General features: G+C 43.5%; 1 protein-coding gene across 1 annotated transcript in view; it reads left to right on the forward strand.

The window, feature by feature from the left end:
* Window positions 1–2275: 2275 nt before the first annotated feature.
* The window catches only part of Naa15 (N-alpha-acetyltransferase 15, NatA auxiliary subunit), a 67514-nt gene continuing 56776 nt past the window's right edge, over window positions 2276–13013 (forward strand). Inside the window, exon 1 of the mRNA XM_075950899.1 lies at window positions 2276–2625. Within this exon, the coding sequence (XP_075807014.1) occupies window positions 2572–2625 (54 nt within the window). The 5' untranslated portion in view covers window positions 2276–2571. The remainder of the gene's footprint in view (window positions 2626–13013) is intronic.

Below are 13013 nucleotides of genomic sequence, written 5' to 3' on the forward strand. Positions count from 1 at the left end.
TGGTCAGGTAGCCGTGTTTGGAGTCTACAGTTTATTACTGGGTCCAGGCTATTCCATTGACTGTGTGGCCAGGCTGTAGGTGCATGTTAACTCAGAGATGAATCAGATCACTGTTATAATCACACCAGTATTAATCGAACCTTAAAAGCCGTTGTTTGGGCCTAAAGAGAAGGCTGAGCAGCTATGAGACCTGCTCTTGTTCCAGAGGACCTAGGTGGGTGGCTTACAGCTACTCTCACTCCAGCTCCAGGGTATCTGACACTCTCTTCTGACCTCTGTGGGTACCAGTAGCCACACACTTGCACGTGTACACACGCAAACAAACAGAGATCAAATCTTTATAAAAATACAAGTGTTAAGACTTGGATGGGGTATTATGTCTGTAATCTCAGCATTTGGGAAGCAAAGAGGGAGGAAGTAAGTCCAAGATAAGCCTGGGCTACTTAGCAAGATAAAACAACAAGCAAAGTTGCTATTTAGTGGGAAAGGAATCAACAGTAGTAGATGGAGACAAGGGATGGCAAGGGTATGTATGTGTGTGAATAAGATTGAAATATATTATGCACATACATAAAACATAATGAAAACCATTATTGTGTATAATTAACATGCTAATAAAGCATTACAATTTAAAAAATTACGTGTACAATTTCAAAAAACAAAAGTCAGTATCTAGTGCTGTGGGTGTTGCTAGCTCAGTGGTAGGTGGGTTTGTGTGGCCGGTATGAAGCGCCAGGCTAGAGCTCCGACAGCACACACTCACAAGAGAAGCTACTCATATGTGTCTTTGTATGTGCTGAATTTTCTTTATTTTATATGTATGGGCGTTTTGCCTGCATGTATGAATGTGCACCGTGTGCTCACCTGGTGCCTTCGGTGAGGCTGAGAGCCCTACCCAGATCCTCTGAAAGAGCAACAGGGCTCTTATTCGAGGAACCATCTCTCCAGCCCCATAACTTCATTTATTATTTAGTGTGCCAACATGGAGGTCAGGGAACAACTTCGCGGAGCCATTTTTCTTTTTCCATCTTTACGTGGGCTCGGGGATCAAACTCACGATGCCAGGCTTGCAGAGTAAGAGCCTTTACTCCCCGCGCCATCTCACCAACCTAATTTTTCTAAATCTTAAGAAAGATTACAGTATTCAAGGAGACCCTAGGGTTCGACTGCTATGATCCCTCTCTCTTTTTGGTTTTTCAAGACGGGGTTTCTCTGTGTAGCCCTGGATGTCCTGGAACGCACTCTGTAGAGCAGGGAAGTTAAAGGCTAATTTGAAAACTACAACGTATCTGTTAAAGAAAAAAGACTAAAAAAGCCAAGCTCTCACACATCTTTATGATTCAAGATGCACAGAATACTACAAGGTCTGCACGAGATAGTCACGGGTAAATGGCTCTTGTGACTCAATGGCATGTCACTTTGTGAAGGTTTTATTGTCAATGGTTAATGAAATGCCTGCTCGTGGAAGGGATCCTCTTCACTCTCAGGCCTGATCTCGTTCAGTGAAGTTTGCCCTCTAAGGATTTCTCGCAACTGGCAGTTGAGTTCAACAGTTATAACCCTAAGCACGAACTAGAAGCCAACTCGAGGAGTTTCGACCCGCAGCTCCTCTACATCAAGGTGACAGCCCGTTCCTCAACCCTGCCTGGACTTCAGCAATGAAATAAACACGAACACTTCAACCTTCAGAGGCTCCTTCAGCGGGCGGTACAAACACGCCATTTCGGATCTGGCTAAAGACCTTTCTTGGTTATCTTAACTACAGTCAACAAAATCACAGATACCCTAGCTAGGCAAGCCCATTTCGTAGGTCGCGCTCTCTGACACTTTTCAAAGACGATTAAGCCCTCACCTCTTCGGATCGGTTCTCAAGTCCCCACTGAGGCGAAAGGTTTTCTCATCTCACCCTTCGCCTCTGCTCACAATTTGGGCACTTGGGCCTTGACCGACTACATCTCTTCTTAAAACACCTCCACCGGCATTTTGGCACTCGAGGCTCAAGCTATGATTACAGCACCTGGGCGCGTCCACCCCAATGAGTGAAAGGCCGGTCTAGCGAGAAGGGGCAGAAAGGCTGTCGGCGGCGGAAGCGCCGTTGGCGGTCCTCCCAGACGTACCGCACTAGCAAGACCGGCAGAGCCAAGCCAGGATCAGCGGTTCCGCAGGCCGACCCGGCCTCCGCCTTCCCGGCAGGCGCCGGTGCAGCGAGGGTGGGGAGAGCGGGTCACCGCGCCTGCGCGGTGGGAGGTGTGACCCGGGTGGGAAAGCCCTCGGCGTCCGCCATTTTGGCTGCCTCTGTCGGTCTTTTCAGTTACCACGTGAACCGCCGACGGAGACCCGTGAGGGGGGAGGTGGCGGCAGCGCTAAGTGAGAAAGGGGGAAGAGGGAAGGAAAAAAAAAAAGGAGGAGAAAGGGGTGTCAGGAAAGGGCGACGCGGCGACACCCGAGGCCTAGTGGCGGCGGAGCGGAGGATTCAAGGCTGAAGCGAGCTTGGGAACGGCAGCGGCGGCGGGCGGACAAACGGACTGACCGAGCCGGGCGGTGGCGGGAGCCGCGGGAGGAGCCGGAACCATGCCGGCCGTGAGCCTCCCGCCCAAGGAGAACGCGCTCTTCAAGCGGATCTTGGTGAGTCCGAGGTGGCGGGCGGGCGGCAGGGAGCGTCTCGCTGGGAGCCGGGCCTGTCACTCCCCAGCCCGGGACGGACGGGAGGGCGGGCGGGCACCGGGCCACCCCGCGGGGGACCCCGCCTCGGCCGTGCTGCCCGGCGGAGCGCGCTCCCTCGTCTCGCCCCGGTGGCGCCCATCTCGGTCCGCGCGGTCGCGGACGGCGGGCTTCGGAGGCCTCGGTTCCGGGCTAGGCCCTGACGCCCCGGCTTCCTCGCGGCCGCTTTTTCCCCTCCTCGAGCGAAGGGAGGAGCAGCCTGGCCTTGAGCGGGGCCAGCGGGCCGCACGGGCTGCAAGTCGCGGCCCGCTCGGGCCAGGGATCCTGCTGGCTGCTCGGGGTGGCACCCTTCGGGAGGAACAGGTGGTGTGGCTGAGGCACGACTCATTCATTCCTTGAACGCGCTTCTCCCTCCGCGGCCCGTCCCTCCCTCTTCCTCCCCACCTGGGATTCACCTGTCCCCGCCCGGCCGGGGTCACTGTACGACTCGAGTGGTGGCGGGGGTTGGGCGGGGGGAGGATAGAAAAACGAAGGGACCTTTGCAGTCTGCTACCTCCGTGTAATCGCTTGTGCACTTGGCCCTGCATCCCCTGGGGAGAGTGGGGGGAATAAAAACATTTTCTTAGTTTGAGAGCAGAGCTGTCCCACCCCGCCACCCTTCTCCGGAGGAGGTGGAACTCATATCTAGGGGGCGGTCCGGTTGGAAGTTCTCGCACAGATTTTACGCTGTGAAGTTTTAAAAACACCGATGCAAAACTTAGCAGAAGATAATTTCCGAGTCTTCTGAGACGGCTCTTGCCGACGCTAGCTGTGTTTTGGATGTTTGCCGTTTGCATAAAAAATAGATGCATTGTTAATTTCCAGGGGCACTGGATTGAGCCTGTTTACTTTGTAAACTGTGCCCTGAAGTCTTGGAGCTGTCATTAATACATTGTAGCACTTTCTTTTGCCGTTGTTGTTTGGTGTTTAGTGTATGGGTCGCTTCTTTTGCACAAACATTTTCTTAGGAAGAAATGAAGTGCGTTTGCCAAATTTGGTACTTGAGTGGCGGTGGTGGTAGCTCACGTCTTTCCTTCCAGCACTCGGGAGGCAGAGGCAGGCGGATCTCTGTGAGTTCTAGGCCAGCCTGGTCTGCACAGAGAACCCCTGTCTCGAAAAACGGAGAGAGACTATCTTGAATTTTGGAGCGTGTGTTAGTGTTAGCCATTTAGCTTATAATTATAATTCACTTGCTTGACAAAGAAATACGGAAATTTAGGGTTTTTTTCCCCCTTCCTTTCTGTGTAACTCAGCAGTTGAGAGCACTTGGACTGCTCTTCCAGAGGTCTTGAGTTTAATTCCCAGCAACAACATGGTGGCTCACAACCATCTATAGTGGAATCTGATGCCCTCTTCTGCTGTGCATGCAAATAGAGCACTCATATACATAAAATACATAATTGTAAATAACCATTTATGTTGAGGTAACTGATATTGCAGAAATATCCATTATAGATAACCAGTTCTTATTGAAGTAAAATATTAATGATATTGTTTTCAGACTGAAGTGAGATTGTAGCATAGTTCTTTTTTTCCTGTGTTCTGAGACATTTCTCTCCCTGTCTGTCTGAAAACACACACAAAAAACCAGACTTGGCAGCAAGTGTTTTTACTCACTGTGCCGTCTCATCAGCTGAAGTCTGGAATAGTTGCTGTTATTCTGTGCTGGTTATCTAGCCCAGGACTTGTACATGGAAGCAGGTGAGCCGCGCTCGCTATCTATCTATCTATCTATCTATCTATCTATCTATCTATCTGTTTTTGTTTTTCAAGACAGGGTTTCTCTGTAGCTTTGGGGAACTCACTCTGTAGACCAGGCTGACCTCGGATTTACAGCGATCTGCCTGCCTCTGCCTCCCGAGTGTTGGGATTAAAGGCCTGCATCACCAGGCCTGGCTACTTCAATTATTTTAAGACTAATTGATGTGTAGGTAGAACTATAGCATAGTTTTCTTGCAACATTTACCCACCCACCCCCTTGTCCCTTTATTTTTCCTTATTTTTATTATGTTGGAGGTTGGAGCCAGGGGTTGGGTTGTCTCCCAGCTCCTTCTCCCTCTGTTTATGCTGACTAGGGGGAAAATATGGAGAGCACCAAAAATACGCTTAAGTCTTTTACCTATATTTAACATATCACCAAGATTACTTTTTCTTTGCATACATATGAAACAAAAGAAAACTGTACTTAATGCTTCACTCCTTAGACATAAAGATGTTGCCTTGTATGGTTGTAATACCATTAATATTTTTTTTCTAATATTCAAGTTTTCCAACTGTTAGTGACACCTTTTTATTGTTTGTTTGTTTGTATTTCTTTTGAGTCTTAATATGTAGTACAGGCAGGCCTCCATTTCTTCCATACTTGGGTAGCAGGTATGAGCCACCATGCTGAACAGAATCAACTGTGTGGCTGTGTATATTCATGTATTGGAGTTGACTCCAGGTATTGTTGCATATGCTAGGCAGATGCTATCACCAAGTAGTATATATCTCCTCTTCTAAAAATTATTTTTATTTTGAGAGAGCCATAAAGTTACATGTAACTTGAGATATTCTTTGTATATTTTACCTACTTTTCCAAATATTAATATCTTATAAAATCTTATAGCTGATTGTAACATTGATAATGTCTACCAATTTTATTCACATTTCCCAAGTTAACTTATAGTTCTGTGTGTTTAGTTCTATGCAGTGTTATTACATGTGTAGGTCTATGTCCAAGATATGACAGTTCAATACAAAGGAGCCTTGGGTTGCCCTTTTAGAACCACATCCACCTATATCCTCCCATCCTCTCTCCCTCCCACTGTCTAGCAACTGTGGATTTGAGCAAATTTTTAAAGAGCATTTATTTACTAAAGAGAATCATAAAGAAAGTATATAACTTACAGATTGGCATTTCTTCAGTGCAGCAGAATTTCCTTGTTGGGTTATCTAAGTTTTCACTCGTATCAGTTGTCCTGTTTTATTGCAAAGTAATATTCTGCATTATAGACTTAGTAGAATATGTTTAAGAATTTATAGAATTATGGTTCTTGGTTGTGATGGTGAGACAAAAAAACCCTTTAATTTCATTGCTAAAACCACAGTACAAAAATTTATTATTTTACAACATTTTATTAATCGTGTGTTTGTGTGAATGTGTGTGCACGCCTCATGCCAACACACATATGTATAGGGCAGAGAACCGTTTTCTGGAATTGGTTCTTTTTTTCTACCATGTGAGTCCAGGGATGAAATTTAGGTTTTTAAGTGGCAAGCACTTTGACTCACTGAGCATTTTTGCTAGCTTACTAAAGGATTTATTGTGATAAGGCATAAATAAGAAAAATGTGTAAATCACTAAATGAAGAAGAAAATGAGATACAGTGTTTTTATTGTTGGCAGACATTAGGAATGAAGAAAATGTTACCAAGCAAAATAATAGTTTTGTTTCAAAATTGCATCTGTTTCAGCTTTTGGTTTTGTGTGTGTGTGTTTTGTTTTGTTTTAGTTTTGGTTTTGGTTTTTTAAGACAGTGTTTCTCTGAGTAACTGCCCCTGCCCTGGCTGTTCTGAAAGTCATCCTGTAGACCATGCTGGCCTCCAACTCACAGAGAGGCTTGTCTCTGCCTCCTGAACGCTGGGATTCTGTTTCAACTTTTGCAGTGTCAACTTTTTTTTTTTTCCTGAGACAGGGTAGGGGTGAGGGTGGGATGGGGTCTCTCACATAGTTCTGAGTGTCCTGGAACTCACTGTATAGACCAGACTAACCTCAAATTTTCAGAGATCCACCTGTCTCTGCCTTCTGAGTTCTGTGATTAAAGGCGTTCACCATAGTGCGGGGAATTTTAAGGGTCTCTTCCCCCACTTTTTCTTGTCAAGTAAAGAGAAAGTAGGGCATTGCCTAGTGCTAGAATCAAGTTTTGGTAGGGTTGGTGACAGCAGCACTCCTTTCGTTGTGTTTCCTACTTAGTAAACTGATACAGCACCAGTTCATACTTCACAGGGACTTTCACCCTCTATTTCAGAATGATGAAATGTTTCTGGCTCAGTATTTTAATGGAAAGTGGTCTGAGTATCATTTTGCACAATTTCATACTTTCTACAGTGGATTTTCTTGGCTTAGTGTAGTTTGTTTGATACCTGCAATAACATCTGTTGCACATCTGCCCTCCCTTTCTCCCCGGTGCTGTGTCCTGACTAGGCCTGGTTATAACCTGATAAAAGCTTCTGCAGAGTATCTCTTGTCTCCAGTTCATCTAGAGAAAAAGGATAACGTTTGGTGTTACAGTCTATGTATATTGTATTATGTGAGATTGTGCTTGGTTACTTGCCAGTCCTTTTAAAGTTTCACATCATTTTAATATGTTTAGAGAATGAAGTTGTTAGAAAATTGTGGCCTCTGTATACTCTGTATACTGTATGCTGTTCATCTAGATGAGTGGTTCTCAATCTTCCTAATGCTTCTACCTTTTATTGCAATTCATGTTGTGGTGATCTTCAACCATAAAATTATTTTCATTGCTACTTCATAACTGTAATTTTGCTGCTGTTATGAATTGTAATGTAAATATCTGTGTTTTCTGATAGTTTTATGCAACCAATGTGAACAAGTCATTCAACCTCCAAAGGGCTTGTGACCCACAGGTTGAGAAACACTGATAGAGAAGTTTGAGAATTGTCCTAAAGCTTTTCATCACTCTCTTGGTTTTTTGAGACAGAGTTTCTCTTTGTAGCTTGTCCTAGAACTCACTCTGTAGATCTGACTGGCCTCAAACCCACAAAACAGCCTGCCTCTGTCTCCAGAGTGCTGGAATTAAAGGTGTGTGGCACCAATGCCCAGCTTTACATCACTTTCTTGGGATCTAGGATTATGGTAAGAAAGATGTGGCCAACACCCACACCTTTCAGATTTCAGCCCACTGGAAAAGTGGAACCTCCTTCATGCCTAAATAAAATCACAAGCTGGTTGTTGCTACTGCTGCATCCTTCTCTTTTACTCTTTAGATGTTAATGTGAGTCATAAGAAAATAAAATCCAAAGTGGGAATATGTACCACTGTTAATAAATGTTTTGGGGTTGGAGAGATGACTCAGCAGTTAAGAGTTCTGACTGCTCTTCCAGAGGACCTAGGTTCAATTCCCATCATCCACATGGCAGTTCATGCCTATGCTTCAGTTTCAGGGGATCCAACACCCTCACACAGATATATATATGAAGACAAAATACCAGTGTACATAAAATACAAATGAATTATAAATGTTGTTTTGAACTTTAATTTGAGTGATTTGTTTTAAGTTCCAATGGCAGAATATTTCTTAGAAAAGGGTTAATAGGAGCCGGGCAGTGGTGGTGCAAGCCTTTAATCACAGCACCCGGATTCTTCTGTGAGTTTAAGGTCAGCCTGGTTGACAGAGTGAGTTCTAGGTGAGGCTCCAAAGCTATAGAGAAACCCTGTCTCGGGGTGGGGAGGAATTGTGGGTTAGAGAGATGGCTCAGTTGTTAAAGACTAGACTCACAACTAAAAATATAAGAAAGAGGTTAGGAGCTTGGTGATAGTTTGTGATTTACTGAACACCTTCCATTTTCCAGGCCGTGCTCTCAGCCTTTCAGAGTAGCCTCTGATTTCTCAGTACTAGGTACGGGTGTGTGCCACCGTGACTTTCTCTGCAGTGCACTTTTGAGAGTTCTTTCTTAATCTCAAAATCTCAGAAGGGCCGGGCGATGGTGGCGCATGCCTTTAATCCCAGCACTCGGGAGGCAGAGGCAAGCGGATCTCTGTGAGTTCGAGACCAGCCTGGTCTACAGAGCTAGTTCCAGGACAGGCTCCAAAGCCACAGAGAAACCCTGTCTCGAAAAACCAAAAAAAAAAAAAAAAAAATCTCAGAAGGTTGCAAAGCAGACTTTTAATTTACATATTTGTTTATTTTGTTTGTGTATGCTTGCACATGCGTGCTCACATACACATGCCACAGTGAGTTGTGATCAGAGGCAGTTTGTGTGTTCTCTGCTTCCACCATGTGGGTTCTGGGGATCAAACTCAGGTCATCAGACTTGGCAGCAAGCGTCTTTACCCGCTTTGCTATCCTGCTGGCCTCAGGCAGATATTTTTATTAAGCAAACAGACTGAAGTTAAATTAGGGTTCACATCTAGAGCTAGGAGTCAGGAATCAGATTTTATTTTTTCAGAGCAATTAAATCATACTTATCTAGTGTTTACTATTTGGGGGAGAGAAGAAGAAAGAAAAAAGGTGTCCTTATAATTAGTGACAGGTTAGTTTAGTTGCTGATGAAATTCATATTAGGAATTATTAACAAGGAGATTTCCATATGCACCGGAAAGGTCATCTGCCTTTTTTCTATTACATCTGCCCAAACTGGAGATCAAACCCATGGCACACACATGCCAGGCTCAGCTATTATTTAAATTTCAGTGTGACATTATTCTAGTTTTGCAGTTGAGTATAGGCAGTTACTTTGAAATTGGTTTCCTTTTTCTTTTTGAAATTGGTTTTAATATATTTATGCCTATACTACATTCATGTAAACCAGGACTGCTTAAACCTTTTCCACTTGTGATCTCCTTTTACCTGAGAAATTTTATACAACCCCTTAATGGAGATACATAAAGTAGATAATCAGATCAGATACTAACTGATCATGAAGAAACATTTACTTATTAAAAAATTTGATGTCTTCATTAACATATATTAGCTACACAAGGTAATGGCTTTCATTAAAACAATTTAAGAAAAACCTAAAATTTTTTTTACATTTGTTTACTTTGCATGTTGGAGTGCATATTACAACACTCAAGTGGAGGCAGAGGACAGCTTTCAGTTGTGTGTTCTTTTATTATGTGGGCTCCGGGGTTCCAATTCAGGCCTTCTGGCTTGGCGTGGCAAGCACCTGTACCTACCCTAAGCTGGCTTTTATTATTTATTTGTCTGTTTGATTTTGTTTTGAGACAAGGTCTTATATAGCCTAGAACTTGCTGTGCAGACCAAGCTGGCCTTGAACTCAGAGATCTGTCTTTGTGTTGGGATTAGAGGCGTGCCAGTCAAGAAAATTAAGACAGTTCTTTGATACACATTAATCTTACCAGTTAGTGAAGAGGAAAGTGGGTTGTAAACTGAAATGACTGTATTTAATTGTGAGCATGACAGTCTAGAATCACCTAGGAAAGGAGTCTCCCATTTACTTTCTTTTCATTTTCTTTCTCTTCTCTGTGTCTGTACTGGTTAATCTCTTTTGTCAATTTGTTGAGCTCTAGAACCACCCAGGAGCCAGGCCTCTGGGCATGCCTGTGGGGGATTATTTTGATTAGGTCATTTAAAGAGGGATGAGCAGCCCACTGTGGTCAGAGCTATTCATTAGGTTGGGATTCTGGCTGGGAAAGGAGTCTTAATGAGAAATTGTCTAGTTCCAGCATTTAGGAGGCGGAGACAGGTTGATCTCTGAGTTTGAGGCCACAGAAACTGTCTTGTAAAACAAGTGTGTGTGTGTGTGTGTGTGTGTGTGTAGTTGTCTAGATCAAGTTGGTTTATGGGCAGCCAGTGGGAGATTATCTTGATTATGATAATTGAGGTGGTAATATCTGCCCACAATGGGTGGCATCGTTCCTTAGGCAGGGTTAACTCCAACTTACTGCAAACATGAAAACTAATTCATTTGCTCTGTTCGTGGGTGTAATATCACCAGTGCTCTTGTGCTGCTAGGTCTATGCCAGCTTGATCCAAGCTAGAGTCATTTGGAAGAGAGAATCTCAGTAGAGAAAATGCTTTTACCAGATTGGCCTTTGGGAAATTCTGTAATACGTTTTTTTTTTTTATTAACATGACTGATGTGAGAGGACCCAGTTCACTGGGGGTGGTGCCACTCTTGAGCAGGTGGTCCTGGGTCCTAACAGAAAGCAGGGCTGAGCAAGTCAAGCCAGAAAGCAGCACTCCTCCCTGGGTTATGCATTTGTTCCTGCCTCAGGTTCCTGCCCTAAGCTGCCTGTGTTATAAATGGACATTATTTGGGGAAAAAAGATGAAATAAACCCTTTCCTCTCCAAGTTGTTTCTTGTCATGGTGTTATATCACAGCAATAGAAACTATAAGACAGCTCTTGCTGTGACTTCCCTGCAGTAATGCTCTGTAACCTGGAATTGTGACTTAATCCTTTCTCTCTCCTAAATTGCTTTTGCCATATTTTATTTCAGCAACGCAATGAAATTAAGACATACACTAATGAAATGGATGTGCTTATTTATTTTTACATGAAGAATTAAGTCTTGACTTCTTCCCCATTCCATCCCCTCTCCCTGTTTCCCCAAACAGGGTTTCAGCCCTGAATTTCTGGAACTCACTTTGTAGACCAGGCTGGCCTCGAACTAACAGATAATCTGCCTGCCTCTGCTTCCTGAGTGCTGGGATTGAAGACGAGTGCCACCATGTCCAGCTCAGTTTTCAATAGTAAACAATACTGTATTCTTACAGAAGCAGACAATTATAGGAACTGAAATTACAGTTACATTTCATAGATATTGCAAAGCATACAGTCCCAGATCATGTGCACTTGATAATAGAACTGCCATCCCAGCAGTTCTATGGGATGTGAAGCACTGATGAGAGTTTTCCAGAGGGGAACACTTGGCACCCTGCAGGATTCGAGGTCTGGAGTGCAGCTGACCAAGTGGCCTCAACTGGATGGGTTACTTTTTAGTGTGCCATCTTATTTCCTTTACTATTTCAGCTTCTGGAAATGTACATAAGATAGAGGATTGATTCATATACATACATACATATTGTTCATTAAAGTGTGTGTTTGTACTCAAAGGGTCCACATTGTCTGATAGAGCATACACGAATAACTGGGTGTTGGGAAGTTTCTCTTCCAAGAAACTGCATGGATCCATTTGCACATTTCTCTGGGGCCTGTGTGTAAGTGGAGTCCTCTAAACGTTGTTTGAACCTTCTTTGATCAGGAGTATTTCTCAACCTATTTCTTTCTTACTTCCTTCATGGTTTTTTCTCCAGTATAATTATGACCATTGATATATACTTAGCTGTATATTTATCACATCTTTTGCATTTAAAATGTGGATTTTATGATAGGGACTTTGTTTTGTTAATTGCTATGTTCATATTGGGTAATGTATATAGTACATGTGTGCTAAATAAATGTTGCGTAAAACAGGTGTTAAAATAGCAATTACAGTGCAAGAGAAAAGGCTCTTTGAATTGTGTTTGCATGAGTATTTTCAGAGAAGATAGTTGAGCTGGGTCCTTGGCATTATAGACTGTATTATTATACAGGGTAATTGTAGGATATTGGGCAGAGCCTGCGTTATTTGTTTGGTAAGACCTTGGAAATTGCATTTATGAATGAATCATGGTATTAGTTCATTTGCATGGCCTATTTTTATAAAAGCATAATAAAAAGGAAATCTTTGTCATTGTTTCATTTTTGCTTGTTTTAGCATTAGAGAAAAAAACTGAAGAGGTTTGTTGTCAGGTGTTCAATAAATTAGTCTCTAAAGGGAAAGACTTGGCCATGTGTTTAAAGCTCTACTAGTGATTTTTACACAGCTAGACTGGGGGCCACTACATGTAGTGTTACAACATGAATAGAAAATAAATATAAATATTCAAATACGTTACTTTTTTTCCCCCCAAGACAGGGTTTCTCTATGTAGCCCTGGCTGTCCTGGAACTCTCTTTGTAGATCAGACTGGCCTCAAACTCATAGAGATCCACCTGCCTCTATCTCCCGAGTGCTGGGATTAAAGTTGTGCACCACTGAGGCTGGGGAGTTGCCCCAGCTGTTAAAGAGAACTGACTGCCGGGCAGTGGTGGCGCACGCCTTTAATCCCAGCACTTGGGAGGTAGAGGCAGGCGGATCTCTGAGTTCGAGGCCATCCTGGTCTACAAAGCAAGTTCCAGGACAGCCAGGACTATTTCACAGAGAAACCCTGTCTCAAAAGACAAACAAACAAACAAAAAAGAACATTGACTACACTGCCAGAGGACCTGGGTTCAACTCCCAGCACCCATATGATGGCTTACAACTGTCTGTAACTTCAGTTCCAAGGGATCTGACACCTTCACACAGACATATGCAGGCAAAACATCAATGCACATACAATAAAAATAAACAATTAAAAAAAAAAGGTTGTGCACCGCCACCACCACCTGACTCAGATGTATGTTATACTTCCTTTGTGATTCTTTTTCCGAAAATTTAAAAATCAAGTTGAGGTTTTAGGATTGATCAAAGTTGTGAAGTTGATGTAGGAAAGAGTAAGCAGTTGATTTAACTTAGTATTGAGTTGAGCCAGTTGTCAGCA

This window comes from Microtus pennsylvanicus, chromosome 16 (genome assembly GCF_037038515.1).
Source record: "Microtus pennsylvanicus isolate mMicPen1 chromosome 16, mMicPen1.hap1, whole genome shotgun sequence".
NCBI lineage: Eukaryota > Metazoa > Chordata > Mammalia > Rodentia > Cricetidae > Microtus > Microtus pennsylvanicus.